The sequence below is a fragment of the Bos indicus genome, chromosome 25, assembly GCF_029378745.1.
Source record: "Bos indicus isolate NIAB-ARS_2022 breed Sahiwal x Tharparkar chromosome 25, NIAB-ARS_B.indTharparkar_mat_pri_1.0, whole genome shotgun sequence".
NCBI classification, from domain to species: Eukaryota; Metazoa; Chordata; class Mammalia; order Artiodactyla; family Bovidae; genus Bos; species Bos indicus.
The window spans coordinates 22,311,610-22,329,611 of NC_091784.1; the positions used below are offsets into that span (position 1 = coordinate 22,311,610).

General features: G+C 45.6%; 1 protein-coding gene across 1 annotated transcript; it reads right to left on the bottom strand.

Annotated features, from left to right (window-relative positions):
- Window positions 1-467: 467 nt before the first annotated feature.
- On the bottom strand, window positions 468-11,381 carry NDUFAB1 (NADH:ubiquinone oxidoreductase subunit AB1). Its single transcript, XM_070779806.1, has 5 exons — window positions 11,178-11,381; window positions 3,229-3,351; window positions 2,417-2,504; window positions 1,397-1,496; window positions 468-630 (listed from the first exon to the last, which is right to left on the bottom strand). The coding sequence occupies exons 1-4, from the start codon at window positions 11,343-11,345 to the stop codon at window positions 1,405-1,407; spliced, it is 471 nt and encodes a 156-aa protein (XP_070635907.1). The 5' UTR covers window positions 11,346-11,381; the 3' UTR covers window positions 468-630; window positions 1,397-1,404.
- Window positions 11,382-18,002: the final 6,621 nt, after the last annotated feature.

Sequence of the window (18,002 nt, forward strand, 5' to 3'; positions counted from 1 at the left end):
CCAAAGACCTAACACAGTGCTAGGAATAAAAGGAACAGGGTTGTTACTGATGTATGAAAACCAGACACAAAGTCAAAGTAACCCAGGAGGAAAGAGAACCTTTTATCTTCCCCAAATTCCTAAATTACCAAAATTACTAAATGCCATTAATTCAGAAATGGATCCTTAGGACAGGGATGAAAAATTAGTCCCATACACTGGTGTCAGCTGATACGAGGAATAATCAGTAAACTAACGGGGGCACCAAGTATTTTGAGGCAAAACATCCTTTTATCACTAATTCATTCCTCATACTGAAGGTGGTCAGAGAGAAACTTAATTCAAGCACTCTGCTGAAAAAGTTATATTTCTGGTATCCATGAATACCAATGACAGACTAAAAATGCTAAGCAATGTCAATCTATTTAAAAAAAAGCACTCTAGACATAAAAACTTTAGACATAAAAAACTGAAGACTGAGAAAAATCTTGGTTTTACAGATTTATTTTCAAAGGGCAAAAACACTTAAGACAATTTAAATACAAGTCTAAACAGAATTACTCGCAAAGTCAGCAATGATGCAGAAATGCGTTCTCACCGCCAGACACTCGCCAGCATCTTCTAAGCCTTCTCTCAATGAGGAAAAGGGGTCTGGCAAAAGACAAAGCAAACTCAGTGCTTCTCTCTGGTGTTACTAACTTTAAGTGATAATCTCTGAGGTGCTAAATCCAGGGTAAAGTTCTAGACACAAATACAATGTTTTATTTTTAAAGTCTGATCACTTCTCCTACAGCCTAAAGAACAGCAGCTAATATTAAGAGGCTTCTTTCCTTCCGGCACTGTATTAGATGACTCACGCACTACGCCGTTCTACCTTCACGAAAGCCCCAGGTCACACCCCCATTTTACATATGAGGAAACTGAGGCTACGGAGCATACGCCATCTGCCCAAGATCCCAGGCTCACAGGGCGCGGCAGTGCTGGGTCAGCCCAGGCGTCTGTCGCCGGACTTCATGCTCCTACCCGGAAGGCTCTCCTGCCTACTGAGGAGCCAGGCCATCTCAGCTTCCTGGACAGCAGGCTGGACAGGCCTTGGTGGGGGCGGGGTAACTGAGGGAGGCAAAGGTCTCCGCTTCGGGGTGACCTTGTTCAGTTTTTTCGTACAAGTCTGCTTTTATGAGGAGGGCTGACAGTCAGAGTCCTGTCTAGGAATGAACTGCTGTCCATCCCTCTGGAGGAGAAAGATGATCACTAGGCTTGGTCCCTCCTCGGAGTGGCAGATAACCAGAGGTACCTGCATTTTGTAACTACTGAAAATCTCGTCAAGCACTTCCATTTTTCCATTTCTTCCTAAGCTTTTATCGAAGAACCATGGAGAGATTAATTCTATGGGAGAACAATAAGCCAAATTATTTACCTGATATTTTATTCATATACATCCTTCTTATCTGCAATGTAATCTACAATTTCTTGTGGACACATTAACTTCTCCGCATCTATATCAGGAATTTCAAACCCTGAAAGTGAAATTTACGACAATGCATGAGTGTAGAAAAAGCAAATCCTTTAGAACTGAAAGCATCTATCCCTTCAACAACATGCATAAGAACATCAAAAATTTCCAGCAATCTTGAATCCCATTTGTGAGCCTGTTATGTACCAGATGATATATTTTTTAGACATAATTTGCATACTAGAAAAATTCTCCCATTTCAAGTGCAACACTCAATGGTTTTTAGTATATTCACAAGGTTGTGCACCATCACCATTATCTAATTCTAGAATATTTTCATTACCCCAAAAAGAAACCCCGCAGCCCTAACCGGTACCACCCCTCTAGTTAGGATGATCTCTGAGGAAATGTAATTAAGTTCTGCTCCGTGGGATGGCATACAAGTCCCTTGGCTTCCATTCAGGCAGTTCACCCCCTAAATGAAGCTGTGGAACCGTGTAACAGTCTCATTTGTATAACTAACCATCCCAGACAAGGATAACTTGGGAATGTGCATGGAAAGTGCTGCAGGAAACCAAGACGTGGTACGGGTGTGTGTACAGGCACACATCCTCACCTAGGCACACCTAGCACTTTTCTAGACATGGACATTTAGGTCTAGCTCACTGGTGGGGAGGGTGCTCCAAGGTGTTCTCAGCCATCAGGTGAAGGCTATGCCCTTCATCTAAGAGCCCCACCCCAAGAATTCAGGGCCATGCTCCCCCAGGCCTCTTCTCGTCACTGAGCCCTTGGTACTGCACTGGGCGCTCTGCAGACCTGCTTCCCAAATATTAAGTACACTGTCCCTGACGTTTACTTCATCTGATAGTAAGTAGGTAGAGGTGGGGGGTAGCGCACTACAATTGCAAATCCCCATCAGACTCCCAGCATTTCTCTGCATTTAATCCACCTAAATCAAGAACCAAGACCCAGCCTGTGCATTACCAAATTCGTCCTCCATGGCCATGATAATCTCCACTTGGTCCAAACTGTCTAAGCCCAGGTCTTTCATAAAATGGGAATTTACTGAAAGCTGCAAGAAAAGAACACCAAATGCAAAATTCAGTCTGTGAGAACACTTGGCTTCTTAAAATAACTGAATGGTGAAATGTCAATCCTTACAAAGAAGTTTTTTTTTTTTAATATAAAGAGGTCATATTTTAAATATCAAGAGCCATAACAATATTATACTTTTAACCTGTGGCAACACACACTTGGTGTGCTTTATATGTTAACTCATTCAACCTTAATTTTGAAATAGCAATATATATAAAGCTAATGATGAACTGACTTTGTACATTTTACAATGATCTTTGATCACTGTTCTGAATGACATCTGAGAGTCTGTTTTTCCTTGCTGCCTTACTGCCAAGACACCACACCTTAGAAGTGACGTCCTGCTCCCTCAGCAACGGCACGCAGTGTCTGTTATCACCGTGTCTTTACTTCACACCTCACTACCACTAGAAGAATCCTTCAGACAGTTTTCACAGTATATGATCAGTTGTGTTTTTTTAGACCGTGGGCAGTAACAGATCACACAGTACGTGTAATATAAATACAGGTACCTGTGTATATATGCCCTTCCACGTGCACTGAGAAGTCTCCAGAAACACACTCAAGAAGCCAGGTCAGCTGGCACCTCCCAGAAGGAGAATAGGGTTCCTGGGAGCGATTTTTGCTTTAGACACTTGGGATATTTTACCATGTGATTAAATACACATTTAAAGAAAAACCATTTAAACCACATCAATTACCTTTTCTGGGTCAATCTTGTCATAGAGTTTCAAGACGTAAAGAACACGGTCCTTGATTCCCTCCAATGTCAAAGGTGGTGCATCGCTATACTGGCGGCACAGCTGTGTAACTCTGCCTGGAACCTAGAGCAAGGGATAAGAGAAGCGCTGCTGTGGAGCCCAAAATGCCTCAGAGAAGGCACTGGCTACAGATGTCTTTCACAGAGCTTTCACAGGGCCGCAAATCCACCTCCAGGGAGGCTCACTGTGGCCGCCAGGACACAGAGGCCTAATGCAGGGTACAGTCAGAAGCCATAGCAGTTCAACAGCATAAAAATGGATTTCTTGGGGCTTCCCTGGCAGTTCACTGGTTGGAACTCCACGTTTCCAATGCAAGGTGCTCGAGTTCCATCCCGGGTCAGGGAACTAGGATACCACGTGCCGCAAGGTGTGGCCGAAAAAAAGATCTTCTCTGAGTCAGGACAGGCACTCTTCTCTCCTCTGGTCGGCCTCCAGGCTTTGGGACATTTGTCCCACTCAGCGAAACTGCCACTAAAATCATCTGGAGTCTACAGAGGACCCTAAGGCTTCTCGCATCTCAAGCAGGCCACTACCCTTTTAATACCCAAGGCAAAATAACTCCTCCAAAGAGCTGTCAGGGTGAACTGACACTGAGAATCACACACCAGAAGGGTCTAATTTGGCCCTGGTGGTAATTATAGACTTTAGCCAAGACAAATGAAGCCAGCTGTGAACCCAAACAAGAGGATGATGAGTTCGCAGGCATTAGTTTCCAATCTGTTTCCCTTCCAAGTGGGCTTGCCTTGTTGCCACCCACTAAATAATGAGACATTCTGATCTTTGCCATCATTGTGTAATATCTCAAATTTCTGATCTTAGCCCACTTGGAATTCAACTAGGAATGAGGGTCTTGACTGGATCCCTTCACAGAATGTGAAAGGGAGTCCAAGTCACAGATCAGCAGACTTAAGGCCACGGAAGGCATGGGGCACAAGACGGGAAAATGAGACAGCCGCCTGGCAGTTTGTACCACAGAAGTCTTTAACCTCAACTAGTGTGTTCACCTTCTGAAGTTGATTTTAGTCTGCAGTTTGGAGTTCTTAGGGGATAGAAACCCATGGGAAGTGGGTTTCCTTTTTGGGATTAAGGTCCTCCAGTCACAAAGGTCTATGAAAAATTGTTAAAAAAAAAAAAAAAAAAAAACCCAAAACCAAACAACACGGCCAGGACTTCCCTGGTGGCCCAGTGGTTAAGAATCCACCTGCCAGTGCAGGGGACACAGATTCGATTCCTGGTCCAGGAAGACCCCACATGCCTGCGGGCAACTAAGCCTGTGTGCCACAATTACTGAGCCCTGCCCTAGAGCTTGTGCTCCGCAACGAGAAGCCACTTCAGTGAGAATGCATTTCAACTAGAGAACAGCCCCTGCCTGCCACAACCAGAAGCCTGTGCAGAGCAGTACAGACCCAGTGCAACCAGAACAAAATGAATGTATTTTAAAAAACTGCTGGAGCTTCCCTGGTGGCTCAGTGGTAAGGAATCCGCCTGCCAGTGCAGGAGACATCAGTTTGAGTCCCAGTGTGGGAGGATCCCACATGCACCGAGCAACTAAGCCTGTGTGCCTCAACTATTGAGCCTATGCTCTAGAGCCGGGGAGCCACACTTACTGAGCCCATGTGCCAGAATTACTGACGCCCGAGTGCCCTAGAGCAGCGAGAGAAATCACTGCAATGACAAGCCCACGCACTGCAACTAAAGAGCAGTCCCTGCTCTTTGCAACTAAAGAAAAGCCCTCGCAGCAACGAAGACCCAGCACAACCATAAAAATAAATGATTAAAAAACAAACAAACTGCCAATTAGCCAAATCAGTACACATCTGTTTAAGAAACATTTATCTTGCAAAAAAAGTAAAATCAAGTATTGAAATCAGGTTTAATCAGCAAGCTAAAGAGATCAGAGCACTTGTTCTTTTTGTTTCCATTTATGGTCCCCTTTCCTTTCTGATTACAGCATATTAGATTAAGGAGACCTCTGATCTGGGGATGCCACAGGCCAACTTATCAACAATGACCAAGAAAAGTCACAAACAAAAGGGAAGAAGCAAAAAGGACTAAAGAGAAAGAGGGAGAAGACATGAGTTAATACTGGTAATGACAGAAAAGAAATCTGAGGTGGGAGGATCTAACAGAGGCCTCGTCTGTGTGCAGCACAGCAAGAAGTGGTATGAGGGGAATTACCGCTGGGGAAGGGTGAGAGATGGGACGCTGACAAGCACGGCGCCCAAGGGAAGAGGCTGGTGAGGGAACATTCACATGCAACTACCCAAGTGGTCCACTAGGTGTCAGCATCAACCCCAGCAGCACTGGCAACTGCCTGCAGGGGTCAGGTGGGTTCCCTGTGATTCAGTTCAGTTCACTTCAGTCGCTCAGTCATGTCTGACTCTTTGCGACCCCATGAATCGCAGCACGCCAGGCCTCCCTGTCCATCACCAACTCCCGGAGTTCACTCAAACTCATGTCCATCAAGTCGGTGATGCCATCCAGCCATCTCATCCTCTGTCGTCCCCTTCTCCTCCTGCCCCCAATCCCTCCCAGCATCCGAGTCTTTTCCAATGAGTCAACTCTTCACATGAGGTGGCCAAAGTATTGGAGTTTCAGCTTTAGCATCAATCCTTCCAAAGAAATCCCAGAGCTGATCTCCTTTAGGATGGACTGGTTGTATCTCCTTGCAGTCCAAGGGACTCTCAAGAGTCTTCCCCAACACCACAGTTCAGAAGCATCAATTCTTCGGCGCTCAGCTTTCTTCACAGTCCAACTCTCACATCCATACATGACCACAGGAAAAACCATAGCCTTGACTAGACGGACCTTTGTTAGCAAAGTAATGTCTCTGCTTTTGAATATGCTATCTAGGTTGGTCATAACTTTCCTTCCGAGGAATAAGCATCTTTTAATTTCATGGCTGCAATCACCATCTGCAGTGATTTTGGAGCCCAAAAAAATAAAGTCTGACACTGCTTCCACTGTTTCCCCACCTACTTCCCATGAAGTGATGGGACCGGATGCCATGATCTTCGTTTTCTGAATGTTGAGCTTTAAGCCAACTTTTTCACTCTCCACTTTCACTTTCATCAAGAAGCTTTTGAGTTCCTCTTCACTTTCTGCCATAAGGGTGGTGTCATCTGCATATCTGAGGTTATTGATATTTCTCCCAGCAATCTTGATTCCAGCTTTTGCTTCTTCCAGCCCAGCGTTTCTCATGATGTACTCTGCATATAAGTTAAATAAGCAGGGTGACAATATACAGCCTTGACGTACTCCTTTTCCTATTTGGAACCTGTCTGCTGTTCCATGTCCAGTTCTAACTGTTGCTTCCTGACCTGCATAAATGAGATTAAACAGGGCCCCACCTGGAAACCACAGGCCAGTCTCAAAAGGTGGCTGCAGTGGGCTGTGCAGGAAACAGGAAGGTGTGTCACATGGGAACTGAGGCTCTGGAAGGATAAAGTATCCTAGCACTAGCTCTTTGTTACTAGCTGTTTGGCCTTGGGCAAGTTATTTAATCTTGCGATGCCCTAGTTTTCCTTATCTGTTAAGTGACCATAAACAACAAAGGTCTGTCTCGTCAAGGCTATGGTTTTTCCAGTAGTCACGTATGGATGTGAGAGCTGGACTAAAAAGAAAGCTGAGCACCGAAGAATTGATGCTTTTGAACTGTGGTGTTGGAGAAGACTCTTGAGAGTCCTTTGGACTGCAAGGAGATCCAACCAGTCCATCCTAAAGGAGATCAGTCCTGGGTGTTCATTGGAAGGACTGATGCTAAAGCTGAAACTCCAATACTTTGGCCACCTCATGTGAAGAGCTGACTCATTTGAAAAGACCCTGATGCTGGGAAAGATTGAGGGCGGGAGGAGAAGGGGACGACAGAGGATGAGATGGTTGGATGGCATCACGACTCAATGGACATGAGTTTGGGTAGACTCCGGGAGTTGGTGATGGACACGGAGGCCTGGCGTGTTGCGGTTTATGGGGTTGCAGAGAGTCCGACACGACTGAGCAACTGAAGTGAACTGAAACAATAGTACCCAAGTTCACAGGACTGTTGAGGCATCAAGGAGATAATGAAACGTAGAGGGCTTAGAACACTGCCTGGCACATACAGAGTTAAGTGTTATTTAGGGCTGTCTAGTAGGCTCAGGATGGCAGTGACCTGCCAGTTTGAGAGGGAGGCAATAGTGCAGCCCAAAGTACTTGACTGACTCCTTCCCTTTCTTGCCCTGCTTTCTAGTCTCTTTACTGATTTCCTATCAGGTTACAGTACTGCCAAGAGCACTTTACATATGTCATCTCCTTTAGAGCTAATAATAACCCTGTTTTACAGGTGAGAAAATTGAGACAAAACGGTTAGGTATCTTGTCCCAGGATTCCCAGAATGGCCTTCTGAAGGGTCTTACTGCCTCCTTTCTGCTGGATCTCAGCCATTAAAAACAGATACAGAGTGGACAAGCACTTCTGAAAAGTGTCCCCAATGGCCAACATTGTTTCTGGTGTTAATTACTCTTCCCCAAGGTCTCCACTTAACAATTATATGCAGCAAAATCACCTCCCTCAGACATCAGAGAAGCCACTGTCTGCAGGAAAAGAATGAGGACCCCACCCTGTGAACCAGCAGGAATAAACCTGAGTAGTTTCTATTAATATCCGTCTTACCCTGAACTGGGTCCATCTCTGAGGGGAACTCAGAGGAACCCAGGTGGCTTTAAAGACCATCTCTGCAAATTACCCCCTGGACGGCTCTACCCAGGTAGCAGACACCCCACCCTCAGTTTGGTTATAAATTCCTTACCTGCCTCCAAAACACCTGATTGCAGACCTCTGTTCCTTCTCCACCCCTGGGGCTCTAGCCAGAAACCTCAGAGCCAGCCTCCACTCTTCCCATGCTCTCACCATCATGTTTACTGGGTCACCCAGTTAAGTGGGAGGAAAGGTCTCAAATGTTCCTTCAACAAACTGCCCTAATCTTTACTCCCTGTGACCCAGACAGAGAACATCCACATTCCTCAGTGGGTGAATGAGCACCCATACAGCACCCTTCAATATAACTGTCTTCCCACCTCAACTTAGGTCTCTCCCTTTCACAGGCACCTGAAGGTCAACAGTAAGGAAGTGCTGGGCTCATCCCGGCCTCTGCATGTGCCATTACATGTGCCCCACTGCATGAGAACTGCTGCCTTCGGGGCCATGCTCACTGGGGTTTTCATCAATCCCCTCTTCTGCACTGTACACACACCTGTCGTCAAATGGCAATGCCTTGCCTTTACCTATTACCTGCCCGGCTCAGCCTTTGAGCATTACCTTATGTGCCAAGCACGGTGCAGCGGGCTGGATCCGCAAAGATCAATAAGACATCTACCCTTGGAGAAGCCTATGGTCTAATAGAAAAGACGAATCCAAACAGATCATTTCAATTATAATAAAAATGTGGCAAGGGCCATGACAGGTATTTGTAGGTTGCTTCAGCAACAGAAGTTGTCATTCAATCCTTGAGCCAATGAGGGTAGAGATATGAGACTTGGGAATGAACGACGTGGTCACACTGCAGCCCCAAGTCCATCACCACCACACGTGTCAGTCTGGTTCCAGTACCAGGAACAGCTGAGCTTTCCCTGCACAAGAACTCTTTGGAAATTCTTTGTACTCTGGCTGCCTGTCTAGTCAGGGCTCTGGGTCAAGTACAAGACTTTAAGGTCCCATTTTAGGCCACTACATCTTTTTTTTTTTTTGGTAGCTTCTATTTTATATTGTTGTATTTTTATACCCAGGTAAGCTGCTTTGGCTCCCTTCTTCAGGGGAAAAAAATTAGAATATAAATGAATAACTAGTTGTTCCAGGGTGTGCATAGTGGATGGATTTGAGGAGGGAAAACCCAACAAAACAGAATAGGCAGAATGAGCAAAGGTTCAGATAAATGAACAAAGGCTGGAGGGGGATGCTTGGGGTGACTGGCATACAAGCGTAACAGAAACCGAGAGAGTGAAGAGATTGGCGAGGGAGAATGTGTGGTAAGTGATCTCTTGACCTTACCAACATTTAATGATTTGGTAGAGAAAGTTCCCAACAAGGTGGAACAAGAGATGAACCAAGGGAAAATACTGTCAGAAACCACCTAGGGAAAACAGCACCACAGGGACTAAGCTGGCAAGGTTAACACAGCTGCCACGTGTCCAATGAAGACACGGACTGATGTCTTTCTTTTGTATGCATCTCTGTATCTCTCAGGCAATGGCACCCCACTCCAGTACTCTTGCCTGGAAAATCCCAGGGACGGGGGAGCCTGGTAGGCTGCAGTCCATGGGGTCGCAAAGAGTCGGACACGCCTGAGCAACTTCACTTTCACTTTTCACTTTTATGCACTGGAGAAGGAAATGGCAACCCACTCCAGTGTTCTTGCCTGGAGAATCCCAGGGACGGGGGAGCCTGGTGGGCTGCCATATATGGGGTCGCACAGAGTTGGACACGACTGAAGCAACTTAGCAGCAGCAGCAGCAGCTGTATCTCTCAACTGCTAGCATAAGGCCTGGCACACAGTCCCTCAGTATCTTTGAAGGAACAAGTATTTAGTCTCCAGTTTAATCCAAAAACGATATAAGGTAGCTAAATGGGAGCACTTAGTCAAAACCACTCTGTAAGCATAAAGAAAATGGCTGTTCTCCTGTGTATGTAAACCCAGCAGAGGCAGTGGAACCTCTCTGCTGCTGCTAAGTCGCTTCAGTCGTGTCCGATTCTGTGCGACCCCATAGATGGCAGCACACCAGGCTCCCCCGTCCCTGCTCTTTTAACTTCAAGGTGACACTTTTAACTTTTTGATTCACTGACAGGACAATGCCCCTTGGATGAATCTACTACACTGTCAGTAAATCTTGACAGTGGCTGCACATAAGAATCACTGACAACTTTTAAAAATAGATGGCCACGCTGGACTGCTAGAGATTCTAACTGATTTGGCCTGGGCATTCTTAGGTTTTATTCTAATACCTTAGTGGAGGCTGAAACCACAATTACATGAAGTCCTAGAGTTTGAAAAGGGCATTCTCTACTTTGGGAATCTATCCACCCTTAAGACAATAGCTCTTAACCTTGATGCACTTCAGAGTCACCTGGGGAACTTACAGAGCACACATGTTAGTGCCTCATCACAGAGGAGGTAAATCAGATCGGTGGGGGGCCCACGAGAAACATACTTATTTTTAAGTAACCCAGGTGATTTGAATGTGCAACTAAGGCTGAGAATCATTAACATAAGGAGAAATTCAGCCTCTAAAAGGTTTCATCAGGTTAAAAAAAAACTTAAAAACTTGCTTCCTATCCTTATTTGCAGGAGACCCCAAAACAGGCAAAAGGTGCCACAGGGAGAAACCTGGGGAGAGAACTGCTGCGGAGAAGGCTGTAGGGCGGCGTGTATTCCTCTTTGCACCCAGTCATTAGTTCTTCCCTAGAAAGCTATCACGGTATTTACCATTATCACTACGACTAACGGCGACCAGTATTTTGAGAGCTTAACAAGCACCGCGCTCGGCATTCTACCAGTATGATCTCCTCTAAACCTCGTTGGAACTCCATAAGATAGAGTTTTACAATTCAGACTGAGGCTGGGCGACGGTACCTGGTTTGTCCAAAGTTTTGGTCAGAGGCAACCTGCATTCGAACCCAGGGGTATCTGACTCCAGCTCTGTGCTCTTGTTCACAATCTCTAGGTCACCCGAGTGCCGGCAGGGGTCAACCAAGCACCGTTAGGCAGTGGGAGAGGGAGCGAGCAGGTGTCCCCTGGTCATCCCCACCAACAGGAGCCACAGTAGCCGCGGCCCCGCTGCCTGGCCCCTCCCTCTCACCCCGAGTGGGCCCGACGCCTGACCCCAGCCAAGCCCCCCCACAAAGTCACCACCAGTCACCTGCGCGAGCACCAAGGCCGGCAGCGGAGCCCCAGGCCTCGTCCGGGTCTCCGCGGCGAAGAGGGTAGTGCTGAGCGGCCGGGCCGCGGCTAGCGTGGGGAGCCTGGGCAGCGGCGCGAAGGCCGTGGGAAGTCGGCGGACACAGGCGCAAAGGACACGAGCCGCCATGGCTATGCCGACCCAGGATGCACTGCGCCGCGTCCTCGGGTTCAGTATCCCCTTGCGCTCTGCGCAAGCGACGCACAGAGCGGCTGCTGTGGGGAGCGGCTGGCAGTGGCGGCCCCTGGCGGCTCCTGGCTGCACTGCGCCATCGGGGCGGGCGAGCAAGAGATAAAATGGTGTAAATATTGTCTTTCCCCAAACACTAATCACTGACACTAGAAAGGAACTTATTTTTACTTATTCCGTGAAAGTTAAAGTTTTGATGTCGGTGATTTTGATAGGGGCAAAGGGACAAAGTAGGTGATTAAATAGTTAATCCCACTAGAGGATTCTAAGTAGAAAAATATGGTAAACCCCTGTAAGTTAATGATCACTCAAGAAAGCAGGCTTTCTTAACTGCAAAACCAAACAGGCTTGCTTAGCAACAAAACCATGCAGAAGAAGCAGGAGACATACCCCCAAACAATAAAATGATGGGTGTGTGAGACCTACATCCTGCCCACTGAGTTCAGTAAGTTAATGACCCCTAGGTCATGCTCTCTGCACAGGTGAAAAACAATAATTTACAGAAAGGTAACATTTCAAAGTAAAGACCCTCATTGTACTGAGATCTGAAATATTCCCAAAGTGCCTTAACAGTCCTGGCTTGACCCTGTAGGGACAAGAAAACCCTTGCCCAACCTGGAGGAGCTGATGATGGAAGCATTATGTCTACCCAAGAATGAGGAAGAGAGTGGTCTCTTACCCAGCCCCACTTTTCCCTTTGACTATAAAACTGTAGCCCACTAAGTTCTCAGGGTGTAGCATCTCTCACCTGCTGGATTGTAAGCCTCACTAGTGTCCTAGTCTAATAAATCACTTATCTATCACTTTGCCTCTCACTGGAGTCTTTCTGAGCGGAGACATAAAGGACTGTTATACCTTTATGGAGCCACCTGAAACGACACCAAATGGTTCCAATTCTTCCATATTAAGTTTATTGAATAGGTCAAAGCTCAGCATAAAAGAAAAACGTGAGTCATGTAAATGTATACTGCTATACTGCTACTGCTAAGTCGCTTCAGTCGTGTCCGACTCTGTGCGACCCCATAGACGGCAGCCCACCAGGCTCCCCGTCCCTGGGATTCTCCAGGCAAGAACACTGGAGTGGGTTGCCATTTCCTTCTCCAATGCGTGAAAGTGAAAAGTGAAAGTGAAGTCGCTGAGTCATATCTGACTCAGCAACCTCATGGACTGCAGCCCACCAGGCTCCTCCATCCATGGGATTTTCCAGGCAAGAGTACTAGAGTGGGGTGCCATTGCCTTCTCTGGTAAATGTATAACTAAGACTAATAAATGTGGGACAATAAAAATCATATACATATTTAAAAACTTGACAGTGTGTAAATTATATAGCTCACAGAAATGCGAACATAGGAGTAAGCTGAAGAGTGCTAATTCATTCATATTTTTCAGCAGGGAAATCGAAACCCTTTAACAATGGCTCCAATTACTTTCATTAAATCCAAGTAAAATAAAATGCACTGCCTTGTAATTTCTATTTATGTATTCATGAAAATATCAATAATCTGTAAATGTGCTAGTTGTTGAGGCTACATCAGTGAGCAAACCAGACTGGCAATCTATTTTCAGATAGATTGGGCATATATACAATAAACAACAAAAAATATAACACCCTCCCCCCAAAAAAACCCCTCCAGAAAGTAGTGATAAGTACAATGAAGAACAATAAAGCAGAGAAGGGGGTGGTGAGGGCTATGAGAGGTGTGCTATTTTAGATAGGGTGGTCCTTGAAGGCCTCTCTTTGGAGGTGACACTTGAGCCAAGACTTTCATCAGTCAGGAGGATGGAAAAGAAACCCTTGGGAATCACCCTGCTGTTGGTGATGCCTATCAGTCCCTATGACTGTGCTAGCAGTCCACCCCAGGCTTCTCCTGCATCCTGTTTTCAACACCACCACTTCATTGCTTGTTAAGCAATTGTATCACCTCTTTGGAATGGTCAGTGAATAAATGGCCAAGCTCCACGTCAAGTAGCAGTCTTTCATTTCTGCAGAAAACTGATAGGCACCTAGAACCTGATTGGAGTCCTAGGACTAGGGCCAATAAGATCTGCGTTAAGTCACCAGTGACACCCCGGCCTCTGATTGTGCCTTCCTGGCCGTGCTCTGTGGCAGACCCACGGGACAGACCTATGATGGTCTCAGAAGAGGGAGCAGTCGGGAAGAGCTCTATACCTACCAAATCCACATAAAGGACTCTCTCTTCCCATAACCTCTCTGTATTTTTGTGTTACATTTGATTCTTTTGGTCAAACACAACAAATTACCTCATTTATTTTTTTACCTGTTTCTTTTCTACTGGGGTATAGCCAATTAACAGTGTTGTGGTGGTTGCAGGTGAACAGCAAGGGGACTCAGCCATATACATAGATGTATCCATGCTCCCCCAAACTCCCCTCCATCCAGCCTGCCCCATAACATTGAGCGGAGTTCCATGTGCTATTCAGTAGGTCCTTGTTGGTTATCCATTTTAAATATAGCAGAATCATCTCTTGTTTAAATGACATATTTTGGGAGAGCTACTTTTCTTTCAGCAAAGAGAAAAATGTCAGCCAAGACAGTCCATAAGGTAAGAGGTTCATTACTGAGATCGAATCCTTAGCAGCTGGGGAAGACTTAAGAGAGCACCAGTGCTCTTCAGGAGCACTTCCATCAAAGGGGTATAAACATAAACTCTGTCAGCTTCCTGCACACATCACCCCCCGGCCCACCCGTCAGCCCTCCCTCCCTCTGCCCAGCACATCTGTACTGTCACATCCCCTCCTGGATCCCCTGGCACCTTACACCACCAATTCTCTCTTCTCCCCTCTATCTTCAACCTTTCCTTCCCTTCTAGCTCTTTCTCTCGAGCCCCTAAACAAAGCCAAAGTTCCTCCCTGCCTGAAAACAAGGCCAGAGGCCTCCTCCAGTGACCTTTACTATACCTCTAATATCACCATTTCCCTTTCCATTCATAGTCAACCTCTTCAAAAAAACTTATTTGGCTGATCTGGGTCTTAGTTGCCATATGCAGGATCTTCGTTGCATTATGAGGAATCTTTAGGTGTAGTATGCAAACTCTTAGTTGTGGCATATGGGATCTAGTTTCCTGACCAGGGACTGAACAGGAGCCCCCTGCATTGGCAGCCTGGAGTCTTAAGCCAGTGGACCACATAGTCAACCATAGTCAACATTCTTGAAGGAATAATCTACTGTTTTAAATCTTCAATTCCTCACTTCCTATTCATTCTTTTTTAAAATTAATTTTCATTGGAGCACAGTTGATTTACAGTGTTGCATTAGTTTCTGTTGTCCAGCAAAGTGAATCAGTTATACACACATATACACTCTTTTAGATTCTTTTTGATACTTTACAGAGTACTAAGTAGAGTTCCCTGTGTTATACAGTAGGTCCCCATTAGTTATCTATTTTATATACAGTAAGTATTCCCAATTTGTCCCTCCCCGCCTCCTTTCCCCCTTGGTAGCCACAAGTTTTTCTACATCTGTGGCTCTATTTCTGTTTTGTAAGTAAGTTCATTTGTCCTATTCACCCTTTAATCCACTCTAATCTAGATTATACTTGACCCCCTACTCCCACCAGTGAAACTTCACAAACCTCACCACTGCATCTTAATTGAAGTCCAGTAGATACAACCTCTCTGACCATTCCTTTTCCGCCATCTTCATGGCCCTAATTCCTCTGCTCATTATTTAAATAGTGATCCCTGTGGGGGGTTTGTCCTTGACCCATTTTTGCCTTTAAATATATACGTTTTCAGAATTGATTCACTCTAGAGGCTTTAATTGCCACCTCCATCCATCCTGGCCTCTTCTTTGGGCTTCGTAGTCCTAGATCCAAATGCCTGTTGCCAGATGATCTAAAAGCACTCTTTCCCTCCTCTTAAACTTAGGGTGTCATGTTTCTCAGGGTTCCTGAGTAAATTAAATCTTTATGAAAATCCCTCTATTATCCATGATGTGCCTGCAAAGTTAACTCATTTGAGGTTACAGACCGTGAGGACAGAATTAGTATAGCAGAGAAAGTGAAATCTTTTATGCAAAGGTATTAAAGGGTTCATGGGGGTCGCAGAGTCGGACACGACTGAGTGACTGAACTGAACTGAACTGACTAAAGGGTAGTAATGAAATTAGCAAAACCCACCATAGATATATCCTAAAAAGGCATCTTTAAAAGAGAAGTAATGGTGCATGGGACTGCCCTGGTAGTCCAGTGGTTAAGACTCCATGCTTCCACTGCAGGGGATGCAGGTTCCATCTATGTTAAGGGAACTAAGATCCTGCATGCTGCGTGTGGTGTAGCCCAAAAAAAGAGAGATCATGCATATATATTCTCAATATACTCAAGTTAGGAAAATAAATACTCGTAGACTGGGATGAAGTTTCCAGTGATACTACCAGATTCAGTTCAGTTCAGTTCAGTCGCTCAGTTGTGTCCGACTCTGTGACCCCATAAACCTCAGCACACCAGGCCTCCCTGTCCATCACCAACTCCCAGAGCCCACCCAAACCCATGTCCATCGAGTCAGTGATGCCATCCAACCATCTCATCCTCTGTCGTCCCCTTCTCGTCCTGCCCTCAATCTTTCCCAGCATCAGGGTCTTTTCAAATGAGTCAGCTCTTCACATCAGGTGGCCAAAGTATTGGAGTTTCAGCTTTAGCATCAGTCCTTCCAATGAACACCCAGGACTGATCTCCTGTAGGATGGACTGGCTGGATCTCCTTGCAGTCCAAGGGACCATCAAGAGTCTTCTCCAATACCACCGTTCAAAAGCATCAATTCTTCGGTGCTCAGCTTTCTTTATAGTCCAACTCTCACATCCATACATGACCACTGGAAAAACCATAGCCTTGACTAGATGGACCGTTGTTGACAAAGTAATTTCTCTGCTTTTTAATATGCTGTCTAGGTTGGTCATAACTTTCCTTCTAAGGATAAGCGTCTTTTAATTTCATGGCTGCAATTACCATCTGCAGTGATTATGGAGCCCAGAAAAATAAAGTCTGACACTGTTTCCCCATCTATTTCCCATGAAGTGATGGGACCAGATGCCATGATCTTCATTTTCTGAATGCTGAGCTTTAAGCCAACTTTTTCACTCTCCACTTTCACTTTCATCAAGAGGCTCTTTAGTTCTTCACTTTCTGCCATAAGGGTGGTGTCATCTGCATATCTGAGATTATTGATATTTATCATGGCAATATTAATTCCAGCTTGTGCTTCATCCAGCCCAGCGTTTCTCATGATGTACTCTGCATATAAGTCAAATAAACAGGGTGACAATATACAGCCTTGATGTACTCCTTTTCCTATTTGGAACCAGTCTGTTGTTGCATGTCCAGTTCTAACTGTTGCTTCCTGACCTGCATACCAATTTCTCAAGAGGCAGATCAGGTGGTCTGGTATTCCCATCTCTTTCAGAATTTTCCACAGTTTATTGTGATCCACACAGTCAAAGGCTTTGGCATAGTCAATAAAGCAGAAATAGATGTTTTTCTGGAACTCTCTTGCTTTTTCCATGATCCAGCAGATGTTGGCAATTTGATCTCTGGTTCCTCTGCCTTTTCTAAAACCAGCTTGAGCATCTGGAAGTTCACGGTTCACGTATTGCTGAAGCCTGGCTTGGAGAATTTTAAGCATCACTTTACTAGCATGTGAGATGAGTGCCAATTGTGTGGTAGTTTGAGCATTCTTTGGCATTGCCTTTCTTTGGGATTGGAATGAAAACTGACCTTTTCCAGTCCTGTGGCCACTGCTGAGTTTTCCAAATTTGCTGGCATATTGAGAACAGATTATGGCTTTAAAAATTGTCATCTCTAGGGCTTCCCTGCTGGTCTAGTGGTTAAGAATCCAATGCAAGGGACATTGGTTCGATCCTTGGTCCGGGAAAATCCCACATGCCCTGGAGCAACTAAGCCCCAGTGGCACAGTTACTGAGCTTAGCAGCTGCAACTAGTGAAGCCCGCACGCCCTAGATCCTGTGTTCCACCACAAGACAAGTCACCACGATGAGAAGCCCACGCTCTGAAATGAAGAGTAGCCCCCGCTCATTGCAACTACAGAAAGCCTGCAGAGCAACAAAGACCCATCACAGCCAGTAAATAATCTTGAAAAAAAAATTGCTGTCTCTCAAACCACTTAGGGAAAGGTGAAGATGATGTCCTCAGTAGTTGTGCTGTTGACTAAGTGACTCTTGTGAAAATACAGGTACTGGTATCCCGGATGCATGTGAGAATGCAAATGAACAACAGCATTTCTAAATTAGCATTTGAAATAGGCTTTGTGTTACTTTTAGTAGGTATGTGAAAATATTACAAATTTCATAAAAGTATATTGCAGGACTTCCCTGATAGCTCAGTTGGTAAAGAATCCACCTGCAATGCAAGAGATCCAGGTTCGCTTCCTGCGTTGGGAAGATACACCTAGAAAAGGGATAGGCTACCCACTCCAGTATTCTTGGGCTTCCTTTGTGGCTCAGCTGGTAAAGAATCTGCCTGCAATGTGGGAGACCTGGGTTCAATCCCTGGGTTGGGAAGAGCCCCTGGAGAAGGGAAAGGCTACCCACGCTAGTATTCTGGCCTGGAGAATTCCATGGACTGT